General features: G+C 63.1%; 1 protein-coding gene across 4 annotated transcripts in view; it reads left to right on the top strand.

Annotated features, from left to right (window-relative positions):
- Nucleotides 1–2536: 2536 nt before the first annotated feature.
- ADAMTSL2 (ADAMTS like 2) overlaps nt 2537–23499 on the top strand; it is a 33707-nt gene continuing 12744 nt past the window's right edge. Inside the window, exons 1-11 of one of the 4 annotated variants that reach the window (XM_065928081.1) lie at nt 2537–2756; nt 4726–4816; nt 5382–5524; nt 6391–6444; nt 7563–7665; nt 8175–8315; nt 8453–8576; nt 12435–12515; nt 14740–14915; nt 19452–19800; nt 20999–21371. In XM_065928081.1, the coding sequence (XP_065784153.1) occupies nt 4727–4816; nt 5382–5524; nt 6391–6444; nt 7563–7665; nt 8175–8315; nt 8453–8576; nt 12435–12515; nt 14740–14915; nt 19452–19800; nt 20999–21371 (1634 nt within the window). In that variant the 5' untranslated portion in view covers nt 2537–2756; nt 4726. Of the gene's footprint in view, nt 2757–4725; nt 4817–5381; nt 5531–6390; nt 6467–7562; nt 7666–8174; nt 8321–8452; nt 8577–12434; nt 12516–14739; nt 14916–19451; nt 19801–20998; nt 21372–23499 lie in introns of all 4 variants that reach the window. The other 3 variants (XM_065928082.1, XM_065928079.1, XM_065928080.1) reach the window with 3 other exon arrangements.

The raw sequence follows: 23499 nt of genomic DNA, 5'->3' as shown, positions 1-23499 counted from the left end.
CACCAGAGGCTCCGCCTGATCCTGGTTCCCCAGGGGGCATGAGGCAGACCCGAGAGGTACAGTCTGTGGGGGTCCCGAGCAGATGCCCCATTGCCCCATGCGATGTCACCCCCAGAACACAAATTCTAAGATGATGCGATTAAACCTTCAGCAACGGTGATGGCAGAGAGTGGACCCCAGAGTGTGGACCTCTTCTGAGCCTGGCCTGATGTTCTGGTCGCCAACAGTTAGATCCTCTGGATCTGCCGTCCGGGTCTGGCTGCAGCCCCACGAGGTGGGCCCAGAGGGCACGTGGGAACCAGGAGGCCCTGCCCGACCGGTTCTCCGGAACTGACGGCAGCTCTGTGCCGGGCACACGACCAGGCCTTCCGTCGTGCTTCCTGCCTGTGCTCGACTCTATCCCCAACCACCCGCCTGCGATTCCTGGGGTCTTCAGGGCCCCGGGCCTTCCCCCAGACCACCAGTGGACCAAGCTGTGGTCACAGCTCCCTGCGGGCCTGGAGTTTGGGGGAAGGCTGGTGTCCCTTCAGGAGGGGGAGCCCTGGCCAGCTCCTGGAGGTAGAGGGTGGGGTGGGGTGGATGGGGGGCCAGTCCAGGTCACACACCTGCTGGAGGTCTCAGAGCTGGGGTGGCAGCCTGCCTCCTGGGTGCTGTCCCACTGAGCTAAGAGAAGGCGCTGGGGTGTTTGCGCCGGCTGGCTGTAGGGTCCCTCCCACGGGAAACCATTAGTCACTCTGGCTCTGGCTGTACGCGGATCCAGCTATGTCCGGAGAGCTGGGGACTCTGACTGGAGATGCAGAGCCCTGGTGCTCGGCTGGAGGGGCGGGGTGGGGCGGGCAGAGGCCCCAGAGTGCGGGAGTGATCAGCAGGGTGTCTGTGAGGGGGTCGGTGAGTGTGTGCCCCGTATGTGTGCGTGCGTGCATGCACACACATGTACACGCACGCACACACATGTGTACATGTTGCACACGCACGCACTAGCAGGACACACACATGTATGCATGTGTACACACAGTGCACACGTGTGTGCGTGTGCTCATGCCTGACACGTGTATGTGTGTGCATGTTCACCAGTGCTGTGTGACAGGTCCCATTGTGTCTGCGATCTAGCGTGCCAACAGGGGGCAGCGTGGGCCTGGGTTCTGCCGAACATCCCCGGGGCCCCAGCAGAAGAAAAGCAGAGATGGATAAGACCTGCCTTCCCAAAGTCTGGGTCCGAGAGCCTGCCGAGGCGGGGATGGGCTCACCAGGGGGCTGGCCTGTGCCGCTCACCAGACGTGCGCCCCTGGGCGCCCCTGGGCAGTCTCGGAGCCTCAGTTTCTCCGTCTGTAAACTGGGGAGTTCCTAGCTCTTGGCATGCAGGAAGGACTCCTGCGGGAGGGACAGGATGGTGGCACGGCAGCGGGCAGGGCTGCTGGCTCTCTTCCCCCGCCGCTCCTGCTGGTGGCAGAGCTTCCCTAGGGGTGGAACGGTTCTCGGCCTGGAGGAGCTCGCCACAGTTCCTTCCGGCAGGGAGGACGCAGGAGGGGGAGGGCTCTCCAGGCGCCACTGTGAGCCATCTGCAGCGTAGAGGCAGGGGGATGGCTGGAGCGGCCCGGGGTTGCCCCCCTTCCACCCCCACCGTGTGTGGAGGTGCCCCTGCGTTCCGGGCTCCAGAGGGCCTGGTGTGTGGGGCGGGGGCCTGGCCTGCTTCCGGGCGACTTGCAGTGTCTGGGGTCCCCCCCTGGGTGCCGGGCAGGGAGGGGGGTGCGGCCGGAGTGCATGCTGCTGGCTCCGTGCTCTGCTCCACGCTCTGACTCAGCAGGAACGCAGGCTGGAGCCCCACGCCGGCCTGCCAGGGGCTGCCCAGCTGGCGTGCGCCCAGCCAGGCCGTGTGCCCCGCCAAGCTGGTGTGAACATCTGTAAAGCTCTGCGCGCCTCCCCCGCCGCTGGCTCCGGCCACGCGAGCTGTCTGGTTCACGGGCTGCGGGCCCTCCTGTCCCATCCCCGGACCCTTGGCTGGGGCCTGCGCTGGGTCTCTGTCAGTCCCTCCGCTGCTCAGGAGGAATGTCTCCAAGCCTGGCTGGGTGACCTCAGAGCTGGGTCTCCCCTCCCTACCCCAGCCTCACCATCTGTAAGTGCCAGCATCAGATGGCTGTCTCACACACCTAGGATCCATTCTGGGGAGGGGCAGAGACGGCACCACCACCCCCCCATCCCCCACGCCGAGGGAGGCAGGCATCCAACGGACTGAGCCTGGGGCTCAGTTCTGCTCTCCCACCCTCCCCACGAGCTCCCCTGTGACCCCGGGCCAGCGGCCACTCCGTCTGGACACCCAGACACGCAGTCCCGCGTGGTGGCCCCGGGCCGGCGGCCTTTCTGCTCGCGGCGGCGGCGGGCGGCAGGCAGCTGGGCCGGCCTGGCCGTGCTCCAGAGGCGCGGAGCGGGTTAAAGTGTGCGCCGGGCCGGCCGGCGGGGCGGCGGGCGGGGGAGCAGCCTGGTGGGAAGTGTGAGTTCCTCCCCGTCTGCCTGACAGCTATAAAGGCCGCCGCGCCCGCCCGCCCGGCCGCCGCTGGGCTGCGCCTCCCTGGGAACCCCCTCTCGTGGGTGCGCTTTGAAGTGGAGGAGGGAGACAGCGAGGGGCGGGGGAGCAGACGGGAGAGAGGCACAGCCCGCAGCCCTCGGCGTCCGAGCCTCCCCTGCGCCGCGCACCTGGCCCGCCTGCCCGCGGCCGCGGCCCCTTCCCCCGCGAGGACACCCCGCCCAGCCCCGGCCAGGTAGGCCGCCGTCTGGCTTCCCTTCCCACGGCCGCCCGCCCAGGACGGAGGTGCGGCCCCCAGTGCCTGCAGGGCAGCCCCTGGCCCCTTGGGGAGCCGTTATATAACCGGAGCAGGGGCTCCTGGGGAGGGGTCCAGACCCTCTGAGCCCAGCCCGGGGCGGGGGTGGGGGGTCTCCCAGCTCCTAGCCTCACCGAGTCCAAAGCCCTCGCTTGCAGGCAAGCCTCTCCCGCTGGCCGGTGGTGGCTGTTTTTGGACCCCAGGGAGGGCTGGATCCCGCGTGAGCCGGGCCTGGCCTGCAGCCACGGCTGTCTGGGAGCCTTAATGAAAACCAAGTGTGCGGCCGGCTCAGCACCTGTCTTCAGCCTGCAGGCAGGAGCCGGGGCCACAGACAAGCCAATGGGGCTGCGGACGGGGGTCTGTGCTTGCGGGGGGGCCGGTGGGGGTGCAGGTGGGGACCTGCGGGGGAGGGGCAGCCCCCAGGGGGCGGGTGGGTGGGCAGGCGGTTGGGGGGCTGCTGATCTTGAGGTCTCAGCTCCAAACTCCGGAGTGGACTGCTGCCCCTTCTAGGGCAGAGACACACTCTTGGGGTGCGAGGCTGGCGTTGGTGTAGCTCCTGGAAACTTGCAGGTGCTTGGGCCCACGAGGAGGTGAGCGTTTGGTGCAGGAGGACAGCGGGCAGATGAGGAGCTGTTTTCAGGGCTGGCGGGCAGCGGGCGGCGGGTGCTTTCTACCTTCTTTCCCTGGAACCCATCCCCGTTTGCTCTGGGGTCTGGGGGCTAGTTGGCCAGATACATGGCTGTGTGGTTTTGGGCAAACTGGCTCCCCTCTCTGGTTCCGGGCTAGAGGGGGATGGGCTTGGGGGTTTCCGAAACTCCCTCAACTCGCTGGCAAGTGACTCTCAGGACCCAAAACAGACCCTGGCCAGAGGTCACTGCAGGGCTTGCTGGTCCTCCCATCTCAGGGCCAGATAAGGGAGGCTGAGGGCCCAGGAGGCTGGAGGCAGCCTTGATTTGATCTCTGGCAGGGAGGACAAGTATGGGCTTCCCTTGTGCCTCAGATGGTAAAGAATCCTCCTGCTAGTGCAGGAGACGCAGGTTCGATCCCTGGGTCCGGAAAGATCCCCTGGGGAAGGAAATGGCAACCCACGCCAGGATTCTTGCCTGGAAAATCCCATGGACAGAGGAGCCTGGAGAGCTAAAATCCATGGGGTCACAAAGAGTCAGACACGACTGAGTGACTAAACCATAGCAGGGAGGTCAAGTCTGTTTTGGGCTGGGGATGCTGGACTTCTCGGGAAGGAGACAGCCCCAGGGTGGCCCTGGGCCACCCTCACACCAAGGCCCCGGAGGTACAAGCTGCGTGTCTTCTCTTGGGGGGGAGGGGACAGAGGGCTCTGTGTAGCCTGGGGTCCCTCCGAGGCAGGGGGCAGCTGCACCCAGGGAGGGCCTGGCAGAGTCTGCTCACCCACACCCGCTCCAGCAGCTCCACAGGGCTGGTGGGAAGCCTCGGTCTCCCCTGTCGGTCAGCACGTGCTGAGCAGACGAAAATCCCAGGGTGCTCTTGCTTGGGCCAGGTCCAGCGCCGAGGTAATAGATTGATCCTTAGCTCCTTCATCCAGGGGGTGCAGCCCAGGCCTCTCTGTGTCCCTGGGTTTCTCCCCAGGCATCCTCCAAGGAGCTCAGGTATTCCAAGGCAAAGCTTGGCCCATGTCCCCAAACGCCCTCAGATCCGGTGGATCGGGCTTAGTACGCACACCATCACCCTAGGGTCTCAAGCCCATGGCAGGCATCTCTAATCACTCATGGAGCCCACCCAACAGGGCTGGCAGGCAGCCACTACCAACAGATCCCAGATAATCGCAGGCCTCACTAGGTGGGCCCCCAGGGGGTTTTGCCCCAAACAGACTCTGGTTGTCTGCGAGGGGAGCTGGGCCTGGTCTGGCAATGACTGTGGCCTTGCTTCCTAGGATGGAGGGCAGATGGCAGCCTTCACGCTGGGCCTGGTCCCTGCTGGCTATGGCCTTAGTGACTGGGAGCGCGTCGTCCACGGGGACCACGGTGAGTGGGGCGCACAGGCCCTCACCCAAGTGGGCTGACGCTGAGAGCTGCGTGACAAGATGCGGGACAGGGGCCCGGGGCATCTGGAGCGCCCACTCTCCAGGGCCCCCTCCACTTCCAGGCCAGCCCCTGGGTGGGTGGGTGGTGGGCTCTGGCCACTCTGGCGTCATTGCTGATTTGGCAGGACGGGGGCTGCGGGGACTGGGTGCTCCCCTTCAGCACAAAGGCCTGGGGTGCAGCGTGTATACAGATGGGTTTGGGTCCTGCAGAACCCAGGCTGGGCCCCCCCCCACCCCGAGGCCACTTGGGAGTGAGAGAGGATGGTTAGGTTTGGCGTCAGGATCCTGCCAAGCCCGCAGAAGGTTTTGGATCTCAAGATCAGGTAGCACCTGAGGCACTCAGCTCCCTGGGAGGTCCCTCAGAGATCCCTCCCCGGAGGTCTGAGCTGGGGCTTTGAGCAACCCACCCAGGGGACTGTGTCCTCCTGTCCAGGGCACGGGGTCGGCAGGCCCGTCTGGCCAGGCGCTCCAGCCTCCTTTTAACCGTCGTGGGGCCTCTCACCCAGGACAACAGCCCGACGTCCAACAGCCTGGAGGTGGGCCCCGACGCCACCGCCTACTGGTGGGGAGAGTGGACCAAGTGGACGGCATGTTCCCGCAGCTGCGGGGCCGGGGTGACGTCCCAGGAGCGGCACTGCCTGCAGCAGAGGTGCTGGTGTGAGCGCGGGGCCCCGTGGGGCTGGCTGCCCAGACAGCGGCGGGGGGGCAGGGAGGCGGGCAGGGGGGTGGCTCGGGCTGAACGCAGCCTTCAGGTTGAGGCTGCACAGGCCAGCTGAGCCGGTCAGTCTTTTCACTGACCTCTGCGTGGGGACGCGGCTTCTGTCGGGTCCCAGGCAAGACTGTCCTGCGGCTCATCCCGCTCTGGGGCACTGGGCTAAGAGGCCCCTGCCTAGGGCTCTTTCAGGGAGTGGTCAGGCCTCCCTGACCTTCTATCCTGAAGACCCGAGTTGAATAAACATGGGGTAAGCCTGCGGTGCGGTGGTTACTGCTGGCCAGACCTGCGTTCACATCTTGCCTCTGCGACTCCCTAGCTGTGTGACCTTGGGGAAGTCGCTTGACCTCTCTGAGGATCAGTTTCCTCTTTGTGGAGGGGAGGTTATGCTCGAGCCCACCTGAGGTTTCTGAGCACGCGATTCCGTGTGTGTGTGTGTGTGTGTGTGCGCGTGTGCGCGCGTGCACTGTAGCAGAGGGCCCGGGCCCAGGCTGAACGCTGTTCTGCCATCACTAATTCTGTGGCCTGAGAGCCTGCACCGTGTGCTGAGGATACAGAGGTGAAGGGGGCCTCGCCCCTCCCCCAGAAGGAGGCTGAGAAACCCCCTGAAACTGTGGGGGCACCTGAGACAGGAGCGGGCTCTGCCGGAGCAGCGGGGATGGAGTAGGGAGGGAGGCGGCCTCAGTCAGAGGAGCCCGTGGAGGCTCGGGGCTGGGGGGGCCGTCCAGGGGAGGGCTGGGAGCAGGGTCAGGATGGCAGCCGGCCACCCCTGACCTGAGCTCACAGCCCGGTCCTCCCTCCAGGAAGACGTCCGTCACGGGCGCCGGGAACCGGACCTGCACGGGCACATCCAAGAGGTACCAGCTATGCAGAGTGCAGGTGAGGCCTGCCTGGCCGGACCACCCCCACCACCCCGTCCCACGCAGGACGCTGGGCGGCCTCCCGGTGGCCCCAGCCCTCCGGACACTCTGTCCTGGGCCCGCCCCTTGCATCCCAATGAACAGAAGTGGGAGTGCGGGCCCCCAAGCCCAGAATCCCGCTCCCTGCCTCAGGTCAGGTCCGTGGTGCCCGCCACGCGCTGCGGGCACCTGAGTGGGAAGGACTCGCTTCTGCTGGCAGAGCTGTCATGTGACCTCAGAGTTTGGGGGTCTCTGGCCGCCTGTGACCCCCTGCACCCAGGGTGAACCGCGCTCCCGGGGAGGCTTGACGTCACAGGCGGCCCCGTTCCGGCCGCAGCCCCCGTGTGCCCCCTCTGCGCCGACGCACGCAGCCCCCGCGCCTTGTCTGTTAACCTCGCTCTGCGGTGAGGTGGTCGGGCTGGGCTGGCCGGAGGCAACCACGCTGGTTTGGCCTCCGCGCGCTTCTCGGTGACAGGGCCCGAGCCAGTCTGAACCGCACCCCCAGGGTGGAGTGCGGGAGCAGAGAGATGACCGTGTGTGTCCTTGCGTCTGTGTGCATGTGTGAGGGCTCGGGGGCCGGCGGGAGTGAGCAGCCCAGCTTATGGGTCGGCCTCGTGTGTCCGCTGCCCTCCAGACTTGAGCTCGGGAGGGACACTCAGCCGGTTGGGCTTCTGGCCCCCTTGGGCTCCTCTTCCACGAAGTCAAGCCCATTCAGTCAATGCCCGTGTCCCAGGCCCCGTGGCTGTGGTTGCAGACACGCAGATGGGCCCTCTTCCCCGGGAGGCAGGGTGAGCACAGGCCAGGCTGGTGTCCCCACGTCTCCATGGGCAGCGGGGGAGACGGGTGGCGGGGGGCGACAGGATCCAGCCTGCAGCAGTGGGAGGGCCGGCACACGTGGGTCTGGAGGCCCGGCGCCCCCGCCCTCCTTCCAGAGAGCAGGGAGGAGAGGCCACCCCGCGGGCCTCGGCCTGGCACGGCCGTGCCGGCTGCAGCCACTTCCTGCTCAGCCTGGACAAAAATGCCTTTGTCGGGCCGAGTTCCTCCCGGAGCCGCCCTCCCTGCCTCTTTCTTCCCAGGAGTGTCCGCCGGACGGGAGGAGCTTCCGTGAGGAGCAGTGCATCTCCTTCAACTCCCGCGTGTACAACGGGCGCACGCACCAGTGGAAGCCACTCTACCCGGGTACCGCAGCCCTGGGCCACCCAGCCGGGGCCCGCTCCAGAAGAATCCATTCCTTGTGGCCACCCCCTGGGGACCACGGGAGGTTGCGCCCTTGTCCAGCGGGAGGGCAGGGGGGGAAACAGGCCTGGGGGGCGGTTCTTGTCGAAGGTCCCCAGTAGTTCAGGCAACAGCGTACAGGACTTGGCTTCTCCTGCTCACGGAGGAGGTGCAGGGTCCCCAGGACCGGCAGCCCGGGGCCACCAAGTCGGCTCAGATGTCCTGCAGAGGGGACGCTGCCCGCTACTCACAGGGCCGCAGAGGCTGGACTCTGAGCCGATCTGGGACAGATCACAGGCATCTCAGTCCCCGTCTCTACCGCTGAGGCCCTGGGCAAAGTTCCTTCCCCTCTCCATATCTCAGTGTCCCCGTCTGCGCCACGGACAGAGGGCTGTCTCCGTCGGGGTGGGGAGGGGCGGGAGACATCCCCGACTCCGGCTCCGCAGCGCCCTGAGACGCCCGTCTCTCTGCAGACGACTACGTGCACATCTCCAGCAAGCCGTGTGACCTGCACTGCACCACCGTGGACGGCCAGCGGCAGCTCATGGTGCCCGCCCGCGACGGCACGTCCTGCAAGCTCGCCGACCTGCGAGGGGTCTGCGTGTCTGGAAAATGTGAGGTTGTTCAACACGGTAGCACAAGCACCCACCGGTCCCCTCGCGCCCGCCGCCCACCCCGTCCCCCCAGGCGGTGGCGGCCCGGGGTCTCGCCTCGCGCCCTCCCAGCAGCCTCTCCGCCTCCCTTCCTGCAGCCCATCGGCTGTGACGGGGTGCTCTTCTCCACCCACACGCTGGACAAGTGCGGGGTCTGCCAGGGCGACGGGAGCAGCTGCACCCACGTGACGGGCAACTACCGCAAGGGCAACGCCCACCTGGGTGAGTGCCCCTGGCTTGCCTCCGGCCGCTGAGTGGCCGCGCAGGGTCCTTCCCCTCCTGGGCGCCCCCCGATCCTCTGCCCAGGCCTGGCGAGGCTGGTCCAGCAGCTCTGGGAGGACCCCCTTGGCCACAGGACTAAGAGCAGATCTGCGTGGCCCATCCCTAGATCCCAGGTGCCCCGGTGCGCATGGGGCTGGGAGACCACCTCCAACTCAGCACAGCCTACAGAGAGGCATTAGCCCCGCTCGTAACAGGGGGAAACTGATGCATGTGTTCGGTCCTCGCCGCTGACCTGAGGGTGGGGCCTGGGCACATAGATTCTGGGGCCTGAGCTCTCAGACCCAAGTCTCCAGGGCTGAAGGGACGTGCTGGGTCCCACCGGCCCCAGCTGACCCAGTGCAGAGCCGCCCCCTCTCTTTCCCGGGCTGCAGCTTATCAGCGGCCTCACAGGAGCATCCGGCTCTGGGGGCTGGGCCGACAGGGGGGTCCGTGCATGTGCTGGGACTTGCTGCTTTTGGAGGGATGTCGCTTATGACACTCGGGGCTAAACTGGAGGCATTCGCGGGCCTCAATTAATGCCGTGGGATTAAACTGGGTTATCACCACCTCTGGACTGGGAGAGGCAGGGCAGCCCGAAACCCACTTAGCAGATGGGGAAACTGAGGTGCAGGGTGGGAACTGCCTGCTTGAAGTCCCCCACGGAGGCCAGGCACATCTGGACTGGAACCAACCCCTGGAGGGCCCCTGAGAACCTGGCTGTTGGGAGCACACCTCTGCTGGAGGCGGAGCAGATGGATAATTTCAGAGTTAGTGTTAGAGCTTGGACGTGGCACCCAGGGATGAACACGCCGTCTGAGGAGGGTCAGAGTAAGAAAAGGAGAGGTGTCTTAGCGGAGGCCCAGCTGGACAGGGCTCTGGATAACGCTTGACAGGCACAGTGGGCAGAGGCCGCTTTCTTCGCAGGGCTCACTTTGGAAGGAGCGTGGGCAAAGACATCGCGTGTTTCCTCCGTTCCTTGCACAAACCTGCCTGCAGGACCTTCTGCCAGGTCCCGGGGTGAGGACACGGCAGAGGTGGCGCTCAGGCAGTGCGTCTCTCTGAGCGCTGTGTGCCAGGAGCTACAGGGTACCGTAGGTCCATGCCTGCACGGAGCTCGCAGCCTGGGGGCCTGGGGGCTGACACGGAACCAGTCCCACCCCTGCTGCCAAACACCTTCTGTGCACAGAGCCACGTGCAGTGGGGTTAGCTTGCTCCCACCTCGCGGCGTCTCCTCTGGGCGGGGACCACCACTGTTGTCGTGTTACAGATGTGGAAACAGAGAGGTTAAGAGATAGGTTAAGGTCACATAGTCAAAAGAGGCAGAGCTGGGTCTGAACCCAGATGGCTTGTTCCTGGGTCTGGGGTCCTAAGCACTGACCTACATTGTCCCCTGGTGTGTGCATGGTAACCACGGTGAAGGGTCTCGTGAGCTGGCTGCTAATTTAAAAATAAGTACACATAAACAAAGATCATGGCATCCAGTCCCATCACTTCATGGCAAATAGATGGAGAAACAGTGGAAACAGTGGCAGACTTTATTTTTTGGGGCTCCAAAATCACTGTAGATGGTGACTGTAGCCATGAAATTAAAAGACGCTTACTCCTTGGAAGGAAAGCTATGACCAACCTAGACAGCATATTAAAAAGCAGAGACATTACTTTGCCAACAAAGGTCCGTCTAGTCAAGGCTATGGTTTTTCCAGTGGTCATGTATGGATATGAGAGTTGGACTATAAAGAAAGCTGAGTGCCAAAGAATTGATGCTTTTGAACTGTGGTGTTGGAGAAGACTCTTGAGAGTCCCTTGGACTGCAAGGAGATCCAGCCAGTCCATCCTAAAGGAGATGAGTCCTGGGTGTTCATTGGAAGGACTGATGTTGAAGCTGAAGCTCCAATACTTTGGCCACCTCATGCGAAGAGCTGAGTCATTGGAAAAGACCCTGATGTTGGGAAAGATTGAAGGCTAGAGGAGAAGCGGACAACAGAGGATGAGATGGTTGGATGGCATCACCAACTCAATGGACATGAATTTGAGTAAATTCTGGGAGTTGGTGATGGACAGGGAGGCCTGGTGTGCTGCAGTCCATGGGGTCGCAAAGAGTCGGATATGACTGAGCGACTGAACTGAACTGAACTGATATGGAAACCTTCAATGGCTTCCCACTCCAGTATTCTTGCCTGGTGTATCCCATGGACAGAGGAGCCTGGTGGGCTACAGTCCATGGGGTCGCAAAGAGTCAGACACAACTGAGCAAGTATACACACACCTTCATTGCAATAAGTGATATTTAAGCAAAGTAACCAGTTAATCCTAAAGAAAATCAACCCTAAGTGTTCATTGGAAGGACTGATACTGAAGCTGAAGCTGAAGCTCTAATACACTGGCCTCCTGATGCAAAAACCCAACTCATTGGACAAAGACCCTGATGCTGGGATAGATTGAGGGTCGGGGAGAAGGGGAGAGCAGAGGATGAGATCGTTGGATGGTGTCATTGCCTCAGTGGACATGAGTTTGAGTAAACTCTGGGAGATAGTGAAGGACAGGGAAGCCTGGCGTGCTGCAGTCCATGGAGTCGAAAAGAGTCGGACACGACTGGGCTACTGAACACCAGCAAGCACAGTCCTCACTTCCTAATCACTTACCTCTGGAATTACTGTGTCTGTCGGCTGGAAGTACTAGGGCAGCAGGTAGATGACTGTGTCCCTTTTCCCAACCCTGCTCCCAGCGACACCAGTCGGCAGCTTGAAATCGGCCACTGAGACAGGCAGTGTTTGCACCCCGGAAACAGGCCAGGGCTGCAGGTCACAGCCCCTGCCCTCCCACCAAGACAGCCGGTGGTGAGGCGTTTAGGGGCCCCTGCTGGCCGGAAGGACAGGCTCCGGGTCTTCAGGTACCTGCAAAGGGGAGCACCCTGTGGAAGCATCTCATCTGCCAGGTGGGCCACACGTTCCTCAGGTGGCCTGAGAGTCGGCCCCAGCAAACCTGATTCCAGAACCTTCTCACCATCTCCTAAAAGGCTTTTCATTCTTAAGGCTTTAAAAATCTCCCCTCCTTCTCCCCAGCAAACCCTCTACCACTTTCTGGCAGCACTGCCCCTTCCTCAGGCCCTGCCCCCACGACCCTTGGTCCCTCTTAGGGAGCTCTGCGGGAGTCTCCGTGGCTGCTTCCTCACCTGCTGGGGCCTTTGATGGCAGGCCCCGAGCTGGGGCCCCGTACCTCCTCACCTACATTTGTAATGTAGCAAGCCTGTAAAATCAATGTGATGCTATGACAGTGTGGGTTTTTTAAAATAATAATAGTGAGAGTGTCCTCAGGGCCAGGCTCTGAGCTACCCAGAATCTCCTCCCTCACCGAGCATGGGGGCCGTCATCCCCGTGTGTGGATGAGAACGTGGAGGCCCGAGGCTCTAGCAGCTTGCCCAGGGCCACCTTGGTGATAGCGGTGGAGCAGGACCGAGGATGTCTGACTCCGGCCGATCTATGACCCCCGTGGCCTGTGGCGTCCCTCGGGAGGAACAGAGCAGGTACTCGGGAGCGGCACCCACAGCCTCGATCGGAAAGTTTCTCGGAATCCGGTACCGCTCAGGCCGTGCCGGGACGGCCAGCCAGCTCTCCAGCCGCACGGGTGGTTCCCGCAGCGCCGTGCGCGCACCCCTTGGGTCCTGGGTGCAGCTCTCGGGTGGGCACGGGACTGCCCTGACACACTGTGTCTCACCCACCAGGAGCGCAAGAGCGTGGTGACCGCCATCCAGGGCTGCCTTTCCGCCCGAGAGGCGCCTGTCGCGGCCGACCCGCCGCTCACCACTGTCCCCTTCCCCAGGTTACTCTCTGGTGACCCACATCCCGGCTGGCGCCCGAGACATCCAGATTGTGGAGCGGAAGAAGTCTGCGGACGTGCTGGGTGTGTATGTGGGCCTGGCGGCTCGTGGGGCTTATGAATTTACACGGGGCGAAATGTGTGGGTTGTGGGTGGATGGGGGGCACTTGACCTTGCAGAAGAGGGGTGACCCTGGAAGCCAGAACTCTGCCTGGGTGTCTGTGTCCATGCATGGGGTGGGGGTGAGGGCTCATCGGGAGGCTGACCTCATCCCTCGCACTCAGCGCAGCTTGACATCAGAGGGGGCTGTGACTTCAGGTAGTGAGCGCCCCATCCCCGGGGACCAGGCACGGGAAAAAACTGGAGGTGCTGGAGGCGGCATCTCTGACCCCCCGTCCTGCCCCAGGGTCTGAGGACTGAGAGTCTGGGGGTGAGAATTTGAGGCAGAGCAAGAGGAAGTGGGGGGCCATTTGGAAGCCAAGGGTGACAAAAAGCAGGGGTGGGATGCAAGCTCCCATCTGGGGCCCAGAGTTGATGTTCTGGCCACTGGCCATTCTGGTGGGAAGCCGGAGGCATTTGGGGTCTCTGACTTGAGGATTCTGGAGTAAGTTGCGTGGTGGCCGAGGCAGTGAGGCCCACCTGGGTGACGATGTCTGGAAGGGCTCCCTGTGCAGCTGGAGGTTGGTGGGGCCATGCACATTGTCTGTACCCCTGGGGAGCCCTTTCTGGTCAAGGAGGACAGGTATTGACAACTGGGAGCTGATCTCTGCCAGGCAGGCCTGGGACCCAGGCAGGCAGGCTGTCCCCGAAGCCTGACTCACCTCCCTGCCTCTCGAGGCATCTTCTTGGGGGCCAGGGCTGGCGGGGTGCAGCCAACCTTCGTGGGGGTGCTGGTGTGGGGGTGGAGTGTTTGCTAAAGTTCCCCGGGGTTGAACCCTGCACAGGCTGTCAGCCCCAGCGCCTGGGCCCCTGAGCGCCAGCCGCTGACCCAGTGGGTCTTCAGGCTCTAGGCGCCAGCCCCGGACCCGAGCGGGAGCCGGGCCTCTGCCAGGCCGGTTGCTCTGTGGCCTGCGGGGAGGGTGCTGAGGCCAGGAAACACCGTGTTCCCAGAGCTGGCTGCAAAGACATCGTTCTTGAAACAGACGCGTGGAAATACCGAGGGCGGCCCGGAGTGCCGGGGAAGCCGCAGGAAGGAAGGTCATTACTGTCAGGAAGCAGGTTTTGGATGTGGGCCGGGGATTTAACCCCGTGCACAAGCCCGGCCCCGCGGGTCCCCTTGCCCGGCCCACGCTCTTGTCCTCGTTATTTCTGATGGAGCTGCACAGAGGGTACTCCTTCAGCGGGCGGGGGCTGCTAGCTGTGTCTGATAAAAAATTAACTGCCGGGCCCCGCCGCGCATGTTGCATCAGGAGCTTTGGAAGCTAAGCTCTTCCCCGCCTTCAGGCCAGTTCCTGGGACAGGCTCTAAGGACACCCTCTGGAAGAGACGCTGCCCCCGAGGTGGAGCCCCCACCCACGCCAGCCCTGAGGCTCCCGGGGAGGGCTCGCGGCCCGGCTCTGGGCAGGCGTTCCAGCCTGTTGCCAAGGGTGTTGGGGGGGTGCGGTTCCAGTTCCGGGAGCAGACGTCCTTCCGAGGTCCTCGGTTCCAAGTGTCCACCACACCCTGCCTCAAAGAGAGGCTGACTGGGAGCCCTGCCCGGGAGAAGGGGCGGCCAGGTCCCCCAGCCTGGCAGAGCATCACGCTCCCAGCAAGAGCACCAGGCCGGTCAGCTTGGGGTGGTCTGGTAGGGCCTGCGGGGGATGCTGGGACAGGGATACAGTGTCGCTCTGCGTGGGCCCCGTCGGGGCGGGAAGCTGGAAGTGGCGAGTCCCCCCAGTTCATGGGGGATCTCTAGCAGAGCTGGCCCCAACCTGGGTGACACCTGGGGTCCAGCATGTGTCTAGACCTGGCCGCTTGGTCCTGACGCTCCTTATCGCCCTGCAGCCCCGGGCCCTTCTGAGGCCACCAGAATGGCAGGACCAAGCAGGCCCTGGGCCAGCCATCCTCGGGCCGTTTAGACAAGCCCTCGTTTATTTTAGGCTGGTTAAGAAGGAGGACTCCCGTCTCCCTGGCCAGGGCCACACGCTGTGGCAGATGGAGCCTGCCACTCCCACGCCACGTGGAGGTTCCCGGCTCTGGGGGTTTGGGGAGGGTCACAGGGCCAGACTGACCAGAGCCCGAGCGTGGGGTCCCGCTCCCCCCGGTCCTTCGGCCCCCTCTGCGCGCCCCCCTCCCTGGCACACGTGACTGGGCAGCCGTGCCCTTTCAGCTCTTGCAGATGAAGCCGGCTACTTCTTCTTCAACGGCAACTTCAAGGTGGACAGCCCCAAGAACTTCAACATCGCCGGCACCGTGGTCAAGTACCGGCGGCCCATGGACGTGTACGAGACGGGCATCGAGTATATCGTGGCTCAGGGGCCCACCACCCAGGGCCTGAACGTCATGGTGCGTGGGTCGCCGCCCCCGCGCACGCTCACTCGCTGATTCACATCCTCATCCCAGCCCTCACTCAGATTCGCGTTCCTTCACTGGCCTCCCAGGGACTCGTGAATTCATTGGCCCGTTCACTCGCTCACCCTCTCACCTGTGTGGTCCTCCCCCCCACTTGCCTCCTCCTTCGCCCCTCCCAAGTTAGCTCCCCTGGGGGGGCACACACAGCAGGAGCCCCAGGAACTGCGTGGGGGGGATGAGGACAGAGGGCTGGTTGGGGTGCGGGGGTGCAGGACCCCACCCCACTCCGCAGTTGGGGTTTGACCCCCCATGGAGTTCCCTACTCCCAGCCGTATGGACCCTCAGTGCCAAGGACGTGCCGGAGCTTGTCACAGCCATCCCCCGATGCTGTCCCCGGTGCTCACGGCTCCTGGGGGCAGGGCAGGGGCACGAGCAGAGGGCGGGAGAGTGCAGCCTGTTAGGCCCAGCTTGCCAGGACTCTCCCCGGGGCTCCTGTCCAGAAGTGAAGGTCACTGCTGCCTCGCCCTGGCTCTGGAAATGCAGAGGAACGTCATGGAGATCAGGGGATGTTAAGAGGTAGTTCTGAGGCTCTTGGAGGCCTGCTGGCCTTCGTGGTCACCGAGGGATATGGTGGGAACAGAGCCCACCCTCCTGACTGATGCCGGAGGCTGGCCCATGTAGCTGGCAGACTCCTTCCATCCTTTGCCTGGTTGTTCCAGGCCTTCCTGGGGCGGGGGCTCCCCTGAGGCCATTAACAGATGAACCAGAGACCCTCTTTCCTGAATCCACCCATGTGCGCCTTCTCCAGACCACCTCCTCCCCGTCTTAAAATCTTTTCCTTCCAGGAGCCTGACCAACCAGCCGAGCCAATTGCACCGTCCATGAGTCAGCATTTATTCTTACCTAGGGCCACTCTGTCTTCCTTACAAACTGGATGACCACCTTACACGCACTGCCTGAAGCTCGCTGGGAGGGTTTTCCTTCACAGCAACTTTTCGGGGTCACTCCGGAGCAGAGCTCATTTTCAGCTTGCACCTCCAGACCAAACTGGCCTGATTTCGTGTCAAGTTTGGCCATTGTCCTCCTCTCTGACTTCATCACAAGGGTACCCCACGCGGCCATAGGCGTGAGCTAAGAGAGTGTGCTGGTGCCAGAGTCGTGGGTGATGGCAGTTGGGTCACCTGCTGACCAGCTTTCTGACCCTCGAGCCCTGGACGGCTGCTGGGCCCTCCCAAGCTCCGAACTTAATGGAGTTGAGGGGCCGTGTGTTATGTTGTCCAGCTCTGGTCACTTGATGCCCTGTGGTCAAAGGGCCTGGTAGCTTACCAGGAGCTTTTCCCAAAGAACGTCTATTTATTTTAGGGGGTATGGCCTTTCTCTAGAATGCTAGGGTCTACGTTATCATTTTCTCAGCTAAGGTTGGCAGAAATTCTGCAGTCCATCTTTCTCCACCACAGACACCTCTGTTACTACAAGGGCTGCCGGGTACTGTGGCCCAGAAGAGAGGATGTGTGCACCACCACCTGGACCTCCTGCAGAGCCCTTTGCCCTCAGGACCCCACTCAAAGCAAATCCCGTGTATGGACTGGACCAATATTCCCAGACGTGGAATACGCTGTGTCCAAAATTCTTCATGATGGGGGAGCATGAGATGTGGTCATTTTCCCTTTCTTTTCAAGGAGAGGTCCTTTCCTGCCCTTGACGACCGGCCCCGGAGATTTTCAGTGACTTGGGGCCAGTCTTCCCCGGGGGTTAATCTCCGAGCATCTGGAGCACCTATGTTTTACCAAGGCCTCTAGTGCCCCTTCCTGCTCATCTGATAAACACGATGTTGTCAGCCTAGAGGACCAAGGTCATGTAGTGTGGGACGGGCCAGACCCCTTTGTCCTGTGCTGTGACAGGGAATAGGTGAGTCAGGGTGGTCCTGGGGCAGAGCCACAAAACAGATCTCTTCTGCTCCTCGTTCCCGAAGGTGCAGATGAGAATGTGCCAGATGGATGGCCACATACATTCAGCTGGAGGGCGCGTTAATCTGTTCTAGAAAAGATGCCACGTCAGTCCCAAAGCTGCACTTGAGGCTCCTGCTAGGCTGAGTTTGTGGCAGTTCACCTCCTGGATCTGATTTGCTTCTGTTGGGGTCAAACTGTTGAATTAAATGGGGGCTGTGATGGGGTCAGCACCCCTGCATCCTTGAGGTCTTTGAGCAGCACCGATCTCTGTGTTTTCCTCAAGGAAGCAAAGTGGTTTCTGATCTACCCTCTTGCATGAGATTGGGACTCAGGTTCACAGGCTTCCCAACTATGGTACAGCTGCTCCCCCCAGGTCCAGGAGCCGACATGAGAGTTCTGCCAACTCCCAGTTATGCGTTTGGGGCCTGGGTGAGCCTTGGATCCAGTGGATGGATTCTGGATCAGACCAGAGTCATGATGGGGCCATCACTTGTCACCCACGTGTTCTCACAGTAACGGGAGGTAATAATGATGCTTTGGGTCCCTGGTCAACAAGGACCATGTGGACCCAGGTTCCACAGTGTCTACCTGTTTCTCCACTGAGCAGTTCACCACGTAAATAGCTGTGAGTTTTTTGGAGGAAGAACTGGGGGAGCCTTTTTCCCGGGGACTGGCTGTTCCATCCTTCAGAGGATTCTGGGTCTAAAAAGTGGTCCGGGAAATAGAGCGGGAATGGATACTTTTATGTGGCAGCTGCCTCTGCCTTGTGCGTATCCACCCCTGATTTCTTCTGATCAGATGGATGGAGAAGCACTTCTCTGGGCCCACGCATCTGTCCCCAGGGCGTTCTTTGTTTTATCAGCTGTGTCCAAATGTGTCCCTGGCTACGGTGTCAGCCTTCTTGCTCATCATGGTACTTGAGCCTGCTTGTTCTGACTATCCTGGAGAGCAGACGTAACAGCACCTCTTGCCAACAACCCTGGCCCGTGAGGACACCCATCAGCCCTCCGGGTGTCCCTCTGAGTGACGTTGGCGACTCTTCGCCATCACACTTCCTCTCACTGCGGCGGACGGCATGTCCTTAGGCGATGCTACAGAAAATAGTCGCCTGGCGGCTCCCTCCTTCGGTGTCTGCTGCCTTGGCCCCAGCGTGGATTGTTCCCTCACCTCCTCCTGGGGTTCTTGCCAGTGTGGTTCCTCCCTCATCCTGAACGAGGGCTCCCCTAGGAGACTCCCCGCCTCACGCAGGCTCAGCTCTGCTGCCCCCGGCGGCTGGTCCTGCAGGCCCGTCACGGATTGCCTCTTTTCCCCTGAGCAGCCCCATGACTGTCCCGAGCAGGTGGAAAGGGGTCTGAACGCAAGCCTCCAGCCGGGTGGTCCAGGGAGGAGGTGGGCACGGCCCCGAGGGAGGCTGGCAGGGTTTTGAAGGCAGAGATCTCTGCACCATCTTCCGGTGAGGGCCGGGGGCTGGCCGTCACGGGAGTGGGGACGACCACATTCCAGGCCCCAAGATTCAGGGGAATCTGAGATTTCAAAATTTTCAAGCAGTTTCACTCAGATCCCCAGGCTCCAAGCCATCCCCTGGTCGGGCTCCTGGTGAGGCGGAGAAGCCAGCCTGGTTCTCTGGCTCTGGTACGCTTTCTAGTCCTGCTGGGCGCCGTCCGCCTCTCCACGCGACACCAGCGAGGCCCTCTGGCTCGGCCTGAGGTTGCAGGTTAGGTGGTGACATCACCCTAGCCTTTTGCTGTCTTTCTCCACAGACCCTTACCTTTTCTCCAGGCCCCTGCAACCCCAGCCAGCTCCCAACACGTCAGACACGGCACCCACAACACACTTCCTTCCTCTCGTGTCCGCCCCAGCCCACCGCGCGGGGGGATCTCAGGGGTCTGTGCACCGCCAGGGAATCACCCCTGCTGGGGGAGGACCCTACTCTAAACTCCCATTTGAGAGCCCACTTCCTGGGGCTTCTTACACCAGCTGACTTAGACCAGGCAAGCCCTCGGGGAGGGTGGATGGTGGGAACTGGACCAGTAGGGGAGACGCTGGCGGTGATGTGGTCTCAACAGAAGCCTCAGCACATCCCCCACCAGCTGTGATGGTGGGGGACCCTCAGGGGCCTTGGCCTTGGCCCTTCCTGTGCGGCCAGGGGGGCAGGTGGCGGGGACGGTCCAGACTTATTGCTTAGGACTGCCAGCACGTGGTGATGGTAAAATGCAGGCTGGGTTTTAACTGGCTTTATTTCCTTTCAAACGCTCTCTACTACCCGAGCACCCTTGACTGCCTGTGCCTGGGCTTTGTCCGCTGGTTCTGGGCTGTGTTCACCTGTCTTTGGACACGGGCTGCCCGTGGGGCTAAGTGTGGCCTTGGGCAGGCGAGGCAGCGTCCTCCAGGCAAGGGGGAGTCCCCGGGAAGGACTCAGCTGTAGGCCTGCGTGTGGCAGGGAACCCTGCTGCAGCTGCGGGACCAGAGTCTCCCATCCTCAAGGGGCTCGTGGGCGGCGGGCTGAGCAGCCGCTCTAGGCTGGTGGGGAAGGTTTGGGGGAGGGGAGGGGCCAGGGTCCCACTTCTGCTCCTCCCCCCAGGTGTGGAACCAGAATGGCAAGAGCCCCTCCATCACCTTCGAGTACACGCTGCTGCAGCCGCCGCACGCCCACCGCCTCCAGCCCATCTACTACAGCTTCTCGGACCCCGCCTCCGACAGCGTGGAGAGCCAGGAGCTGGACGGCGCGGGGCTGGTGGGCCTTTTGCAGCACAACGCCTCCCTCTTCGGCCAGGCCTCTTCGGAGCGGCTGGGCCTGGACAACCGCCTGTTTGGCCACCGGGGCCCGGGGATCGAGCTGGGTCTGAGCAGAGGCCAGGAGACCAACGAGGTGTGCGCGCAGGCCAGCGGCAGGGCCTGCGAGGGGCCCCCCAGGGGCAAGGGCTTCCGAGGTAACCAGGAGGAGGGGCGGGGTGGGGGGGCTCCTAGGGAGAGGGCCCTCGGGTGAAGGGTCTTCAGCAGCCGCAGCCTGCAGAGGAGGGCAGCGGCGGTGCCGGCCACGTGCGGGCTGGCGGGGCAGGTGTGACCTCCACACACCTTCTTCGAGGTGGGTAAGGCTGTCTCCACTTGACCGAAGTGGGGACTGAGCCCCAGGGAGGGGTCTTTCCCAAGTGACGCCGTCCCCATCTGCTGGGGGCAAATCCCAGTGGGTCTGACCCCGTAGCCTGTGCCCTTGATCACTTGGTGGGGACAGACAGACAGACAACGCAGCAAGGTGTGGTGAGAGCTCTGCAAGGGAGTGATGGGCAGCTGAGGGGTATAGGGAAGACCTCGAGCCCTTGGCGGGGGGCCCCTGAACTGAGGGCCCAGGAGTGAGTTAAGGGTGAGCCAGGGGAGGGCTTGGGGCAGGCAGGGGCCGAGGGGGAGTCTCCAGCGGGGAGCAGCAGGAGGTGCAGGGGGAGGCGCGGGGTGCCTCCTGGCACCTGATTGGGGTCCCCGAGCCCCAGGCTGGGAGCTGGGCTGTGCTCCCGAGGGCTGTGGGGGGCTGGCCGCGACCATCACACCTGCCGAGGGTGGAGGGTGGACCAGGCTTGAGGAGAATCTGCTTGCTAACTTGGGTTTCCGAGACTCTCGGAGTCCTCAGGTAGAAAACACTTTGGAGGCTGTTAGTCCCTCGGGGCTGCGGTGGCGACCGACCGCAAGCTGGGGGCGTAAAGCCTCAGAAACGCACAGGCTCTGTCTTCAGCCGGCTGCCCCTCTGTCTGTGCGTCTCCCGCGTTCTTCTAAGGACGGGGGCGCTGCAGTCAGCACCCACTCTTACCTGTAGCAATCTACCCTGGGGCTCTGCAGTCTGGGAAGATCTCATGTCCACAGAAGCTCACATTCTGTGGTTGCGGGGCAGGCATGCATTCGGGGAGACCCTATTCGACGCCCCTGCTGAGCTCAGGCAGGTTCCCCAGCGAGAGCTTGTCTGGGTTGGCTTGCGGGGCTCCGCTGGCGATGTGCGTCCTCTCACTGGGTGGAAGCCTGCCTCTGGGTGCCTCCTGGATCGGGCCTTTCCTGCAGCCTTGCCCCCCGGCCTGCGCTCCCCAGGGCAACCCTTGCCCCTCCGAGGGGTCACGGGAGGTTGAGCACTCGTCTCCCCCGTAGACGGTAACGCCACCCGGACGGCTCTGGCGGGAGACCCGGAGGACCGAGAGGCCGACGCCCGTTTCGCCTCCCAGGAGCTGCTCTCACCCAATGCCATCTCCGACCAGCTGCTGGGTGCAGGCTCCGACTCCAGGGAGCTCCCCCTCAACGAGACCGTCAACAGCATCTTCGCCCAGGGCGCCCCGAGGGGCTCCCCGGCCGAGAGCCTCTACCTGGACTACGAGGAGAGCGAGGGGGCCGGGGCTTACCTGCTCAACGGGTCCTACCTGGAGCTGAGCAGCGACAGGGTGGCCAACACGTCCTCCGAGGCCCCGTTCCCCAACGCCAGCGCCAGCCTCCCCGCCTTGGCCGGGAACCGGACGCAGAAGGCCAGGTAGGCGCCTCCCCGGCCCCATCTGGCCAGGGGTGTTGGGGTGGGGACACAGGGCAGAGGTGAGGTGGAGAGGGCTGCCCCTGCCTGGCCCCTCGGGGAGCCGGAGGCCTGGGTTTTAGCGTCTTTCCCACAAGTTAGTACCATGGGTTGAAGTTCCTGCTCTGCAGTGGGGCCGGGAAGCGGGGAGGCGGACAGTTCCGTGCGCTTGGGGCTGAGCATCCCCATACAGGGGCGGGCTCTCATCCCAGCCTCCCCTCCTCAGGGACCGATATGGGGCTCAGAGAGGTAGGTGAGTGACGCCTTCGGGGCTCAGAGCCTGGAGGCGTGCTGTCCTGTGGTTCTTCATCTGGATGGTCGTGGCACAGGAGGCCATCAGCGTGAGGCGGACGTTCCCTGAAGGTGGAGTGGCTAGGACAGCCTTCCCCGCTGGCCAGGGAGGAGACTGGGGATGGTCCAGTGGGGTCCCCAGCCAGGGGCCAGGCCCCAGAGTCAGGCACTGGGAACAAGACCTCCGGCTGTGCGGGCTGGAGCTGCTTCTGGGTTTGGGACGTGGGAGAGTCCAGCGTCGAGGATACACTGCGGACCCCTGGATGGCCACAGCTGGGGGCTCCTGGATGGCCACAGCTGGGGACCCCTGGATGGCCACAGCTGGGGACCCCTACAGTCACAGCTGGCCCTGGAGGAATCTGAGGCCAAGAGACTCCCGGGGTTGGGGCCAGCTGGGAGCAGGGTGGCTCCAGGCCTGCTGCTGTCACTGTCCCTACGAGAGGACAATCCTGGCGACCAGGCCCCTGGCTGAGGGCTGCTGTCCTGTCATCCAGAGGTTCGCAGGGCAGTGCGGCTGCCTAAACAGGCGGAGGAGGGCTCAGCAGACGCCAGTGCAGGTGGGGACCAGAGGCCAGAATAAGCCCCCCGGGTTTTGTTTCGTCCTGTTTTCTGCGGACCCACCTAGACCCCTTGGCTTTAGACACCAAGCCAGCAGAACCCTCGCAGGGGCTGGGGGTGCAGATGGGGCATCCTTAGGGAACTGAGATTGATGGAATATTTGGGGTTCACTCTTAAGGTGGCACGGTTGGAGGCGACTCACCCCCAGGGGACAAGAGCAGGGAGCTGGGCCCCTGAGCCCACAGGAGATGCCCCTCTGGCCCTGTTCCCAAGGTGTTTTTTCTGAGGCCCCGTGAGACTCCCCGGCACATCCGGGCCCTTCTGAGGGGGAGACTTTGCAAATGTGGACAGAGTGGGTGGCCCGGAGCCCCTGTGGCTGTGCTTCCTCTCCCAGGGCCAGTCGAGGCCATCTGCTGGCCTGACATGGGTCCAGAAGCTCACAGGAAGTGGGCCTCAGGGGTATGTGGGACCCAGCGGCTGGAGGGGGACAGGCTCTGAGTGTGAGAGCAGGATTCAGAATCAGCTGCACTTGCCTGTGTGACCTGGGGCCAGTTAGTTGTTCTCTGATCCTGAGGGGCTCTTCTAAGCCCCAGGGGTGTCCAGAGGACTGAATTCTATCCAGGGCACCTAGCCAGGAACCAGGGGCTGGTCATGAATGCACTCAGCCTCCAGGGACGGGGGACGGGCCCTCCTGGGGCCACGCTTGTGCGGATGGCCAGCTGCCCGATGGTCGGTCCCCGCCTGAATGGGTTTATGGACGTGGAGCACAGGCTGCTGTTTAATGCGGCTGCAGGCCCGGGAAGCGCGGGGGAGATCCGGGTCACCATCCTAACTCTGCCCCGCTACACGCGTGCACGCACACACACGCGCACACCTGAGACCCACGGCATTAGGACACATCGGTGACCCTCTGTGGGCCTCTGTGCCCTGTCCCCGGGGGCGGGGCTTGTCGGGGGCTCGTCAGGGCTGTGAGTTCAGGCATCCCGGGATCCCCAGGCTGGGTCACAGCAGCAGCTCTCGGGTCTTTAAGCCACATTTTAAAAAGTCTCTCCCGTCTGGTCCCGTGGGTTCCTGCCCCCACCCCTGGGCCCTTAGGGGGATGTCTAGGATGCAGGAACCAATACAATGGCCATCAGGGCTCAGAAAGTCGCCTCGGGGTGAGATGGGGCCGCTGACCCCAGTGGCTTCAAAGGACACCGCTGACCGGAGACCAAAGATGGTCTTTGGAGATAAAGGGCTGAGG

The sequence above is a fragment of the Muntiacus reevesi genome, chromosome 3 (assembly GCF_963930625.1).
Source record: "Muntiacus reevesi chromosome 3, mMunRee1.1, whole genome shotgun sequence".
NCBI lineage: Eukaryota > Metazoa > Chordata > Mammalia > Artiodactyla > Cervidae > Muntiacus > Muntiacus reevesi.
This window is presented reverse-complemented; position numbering and strand designations above follow the sequence as displayed.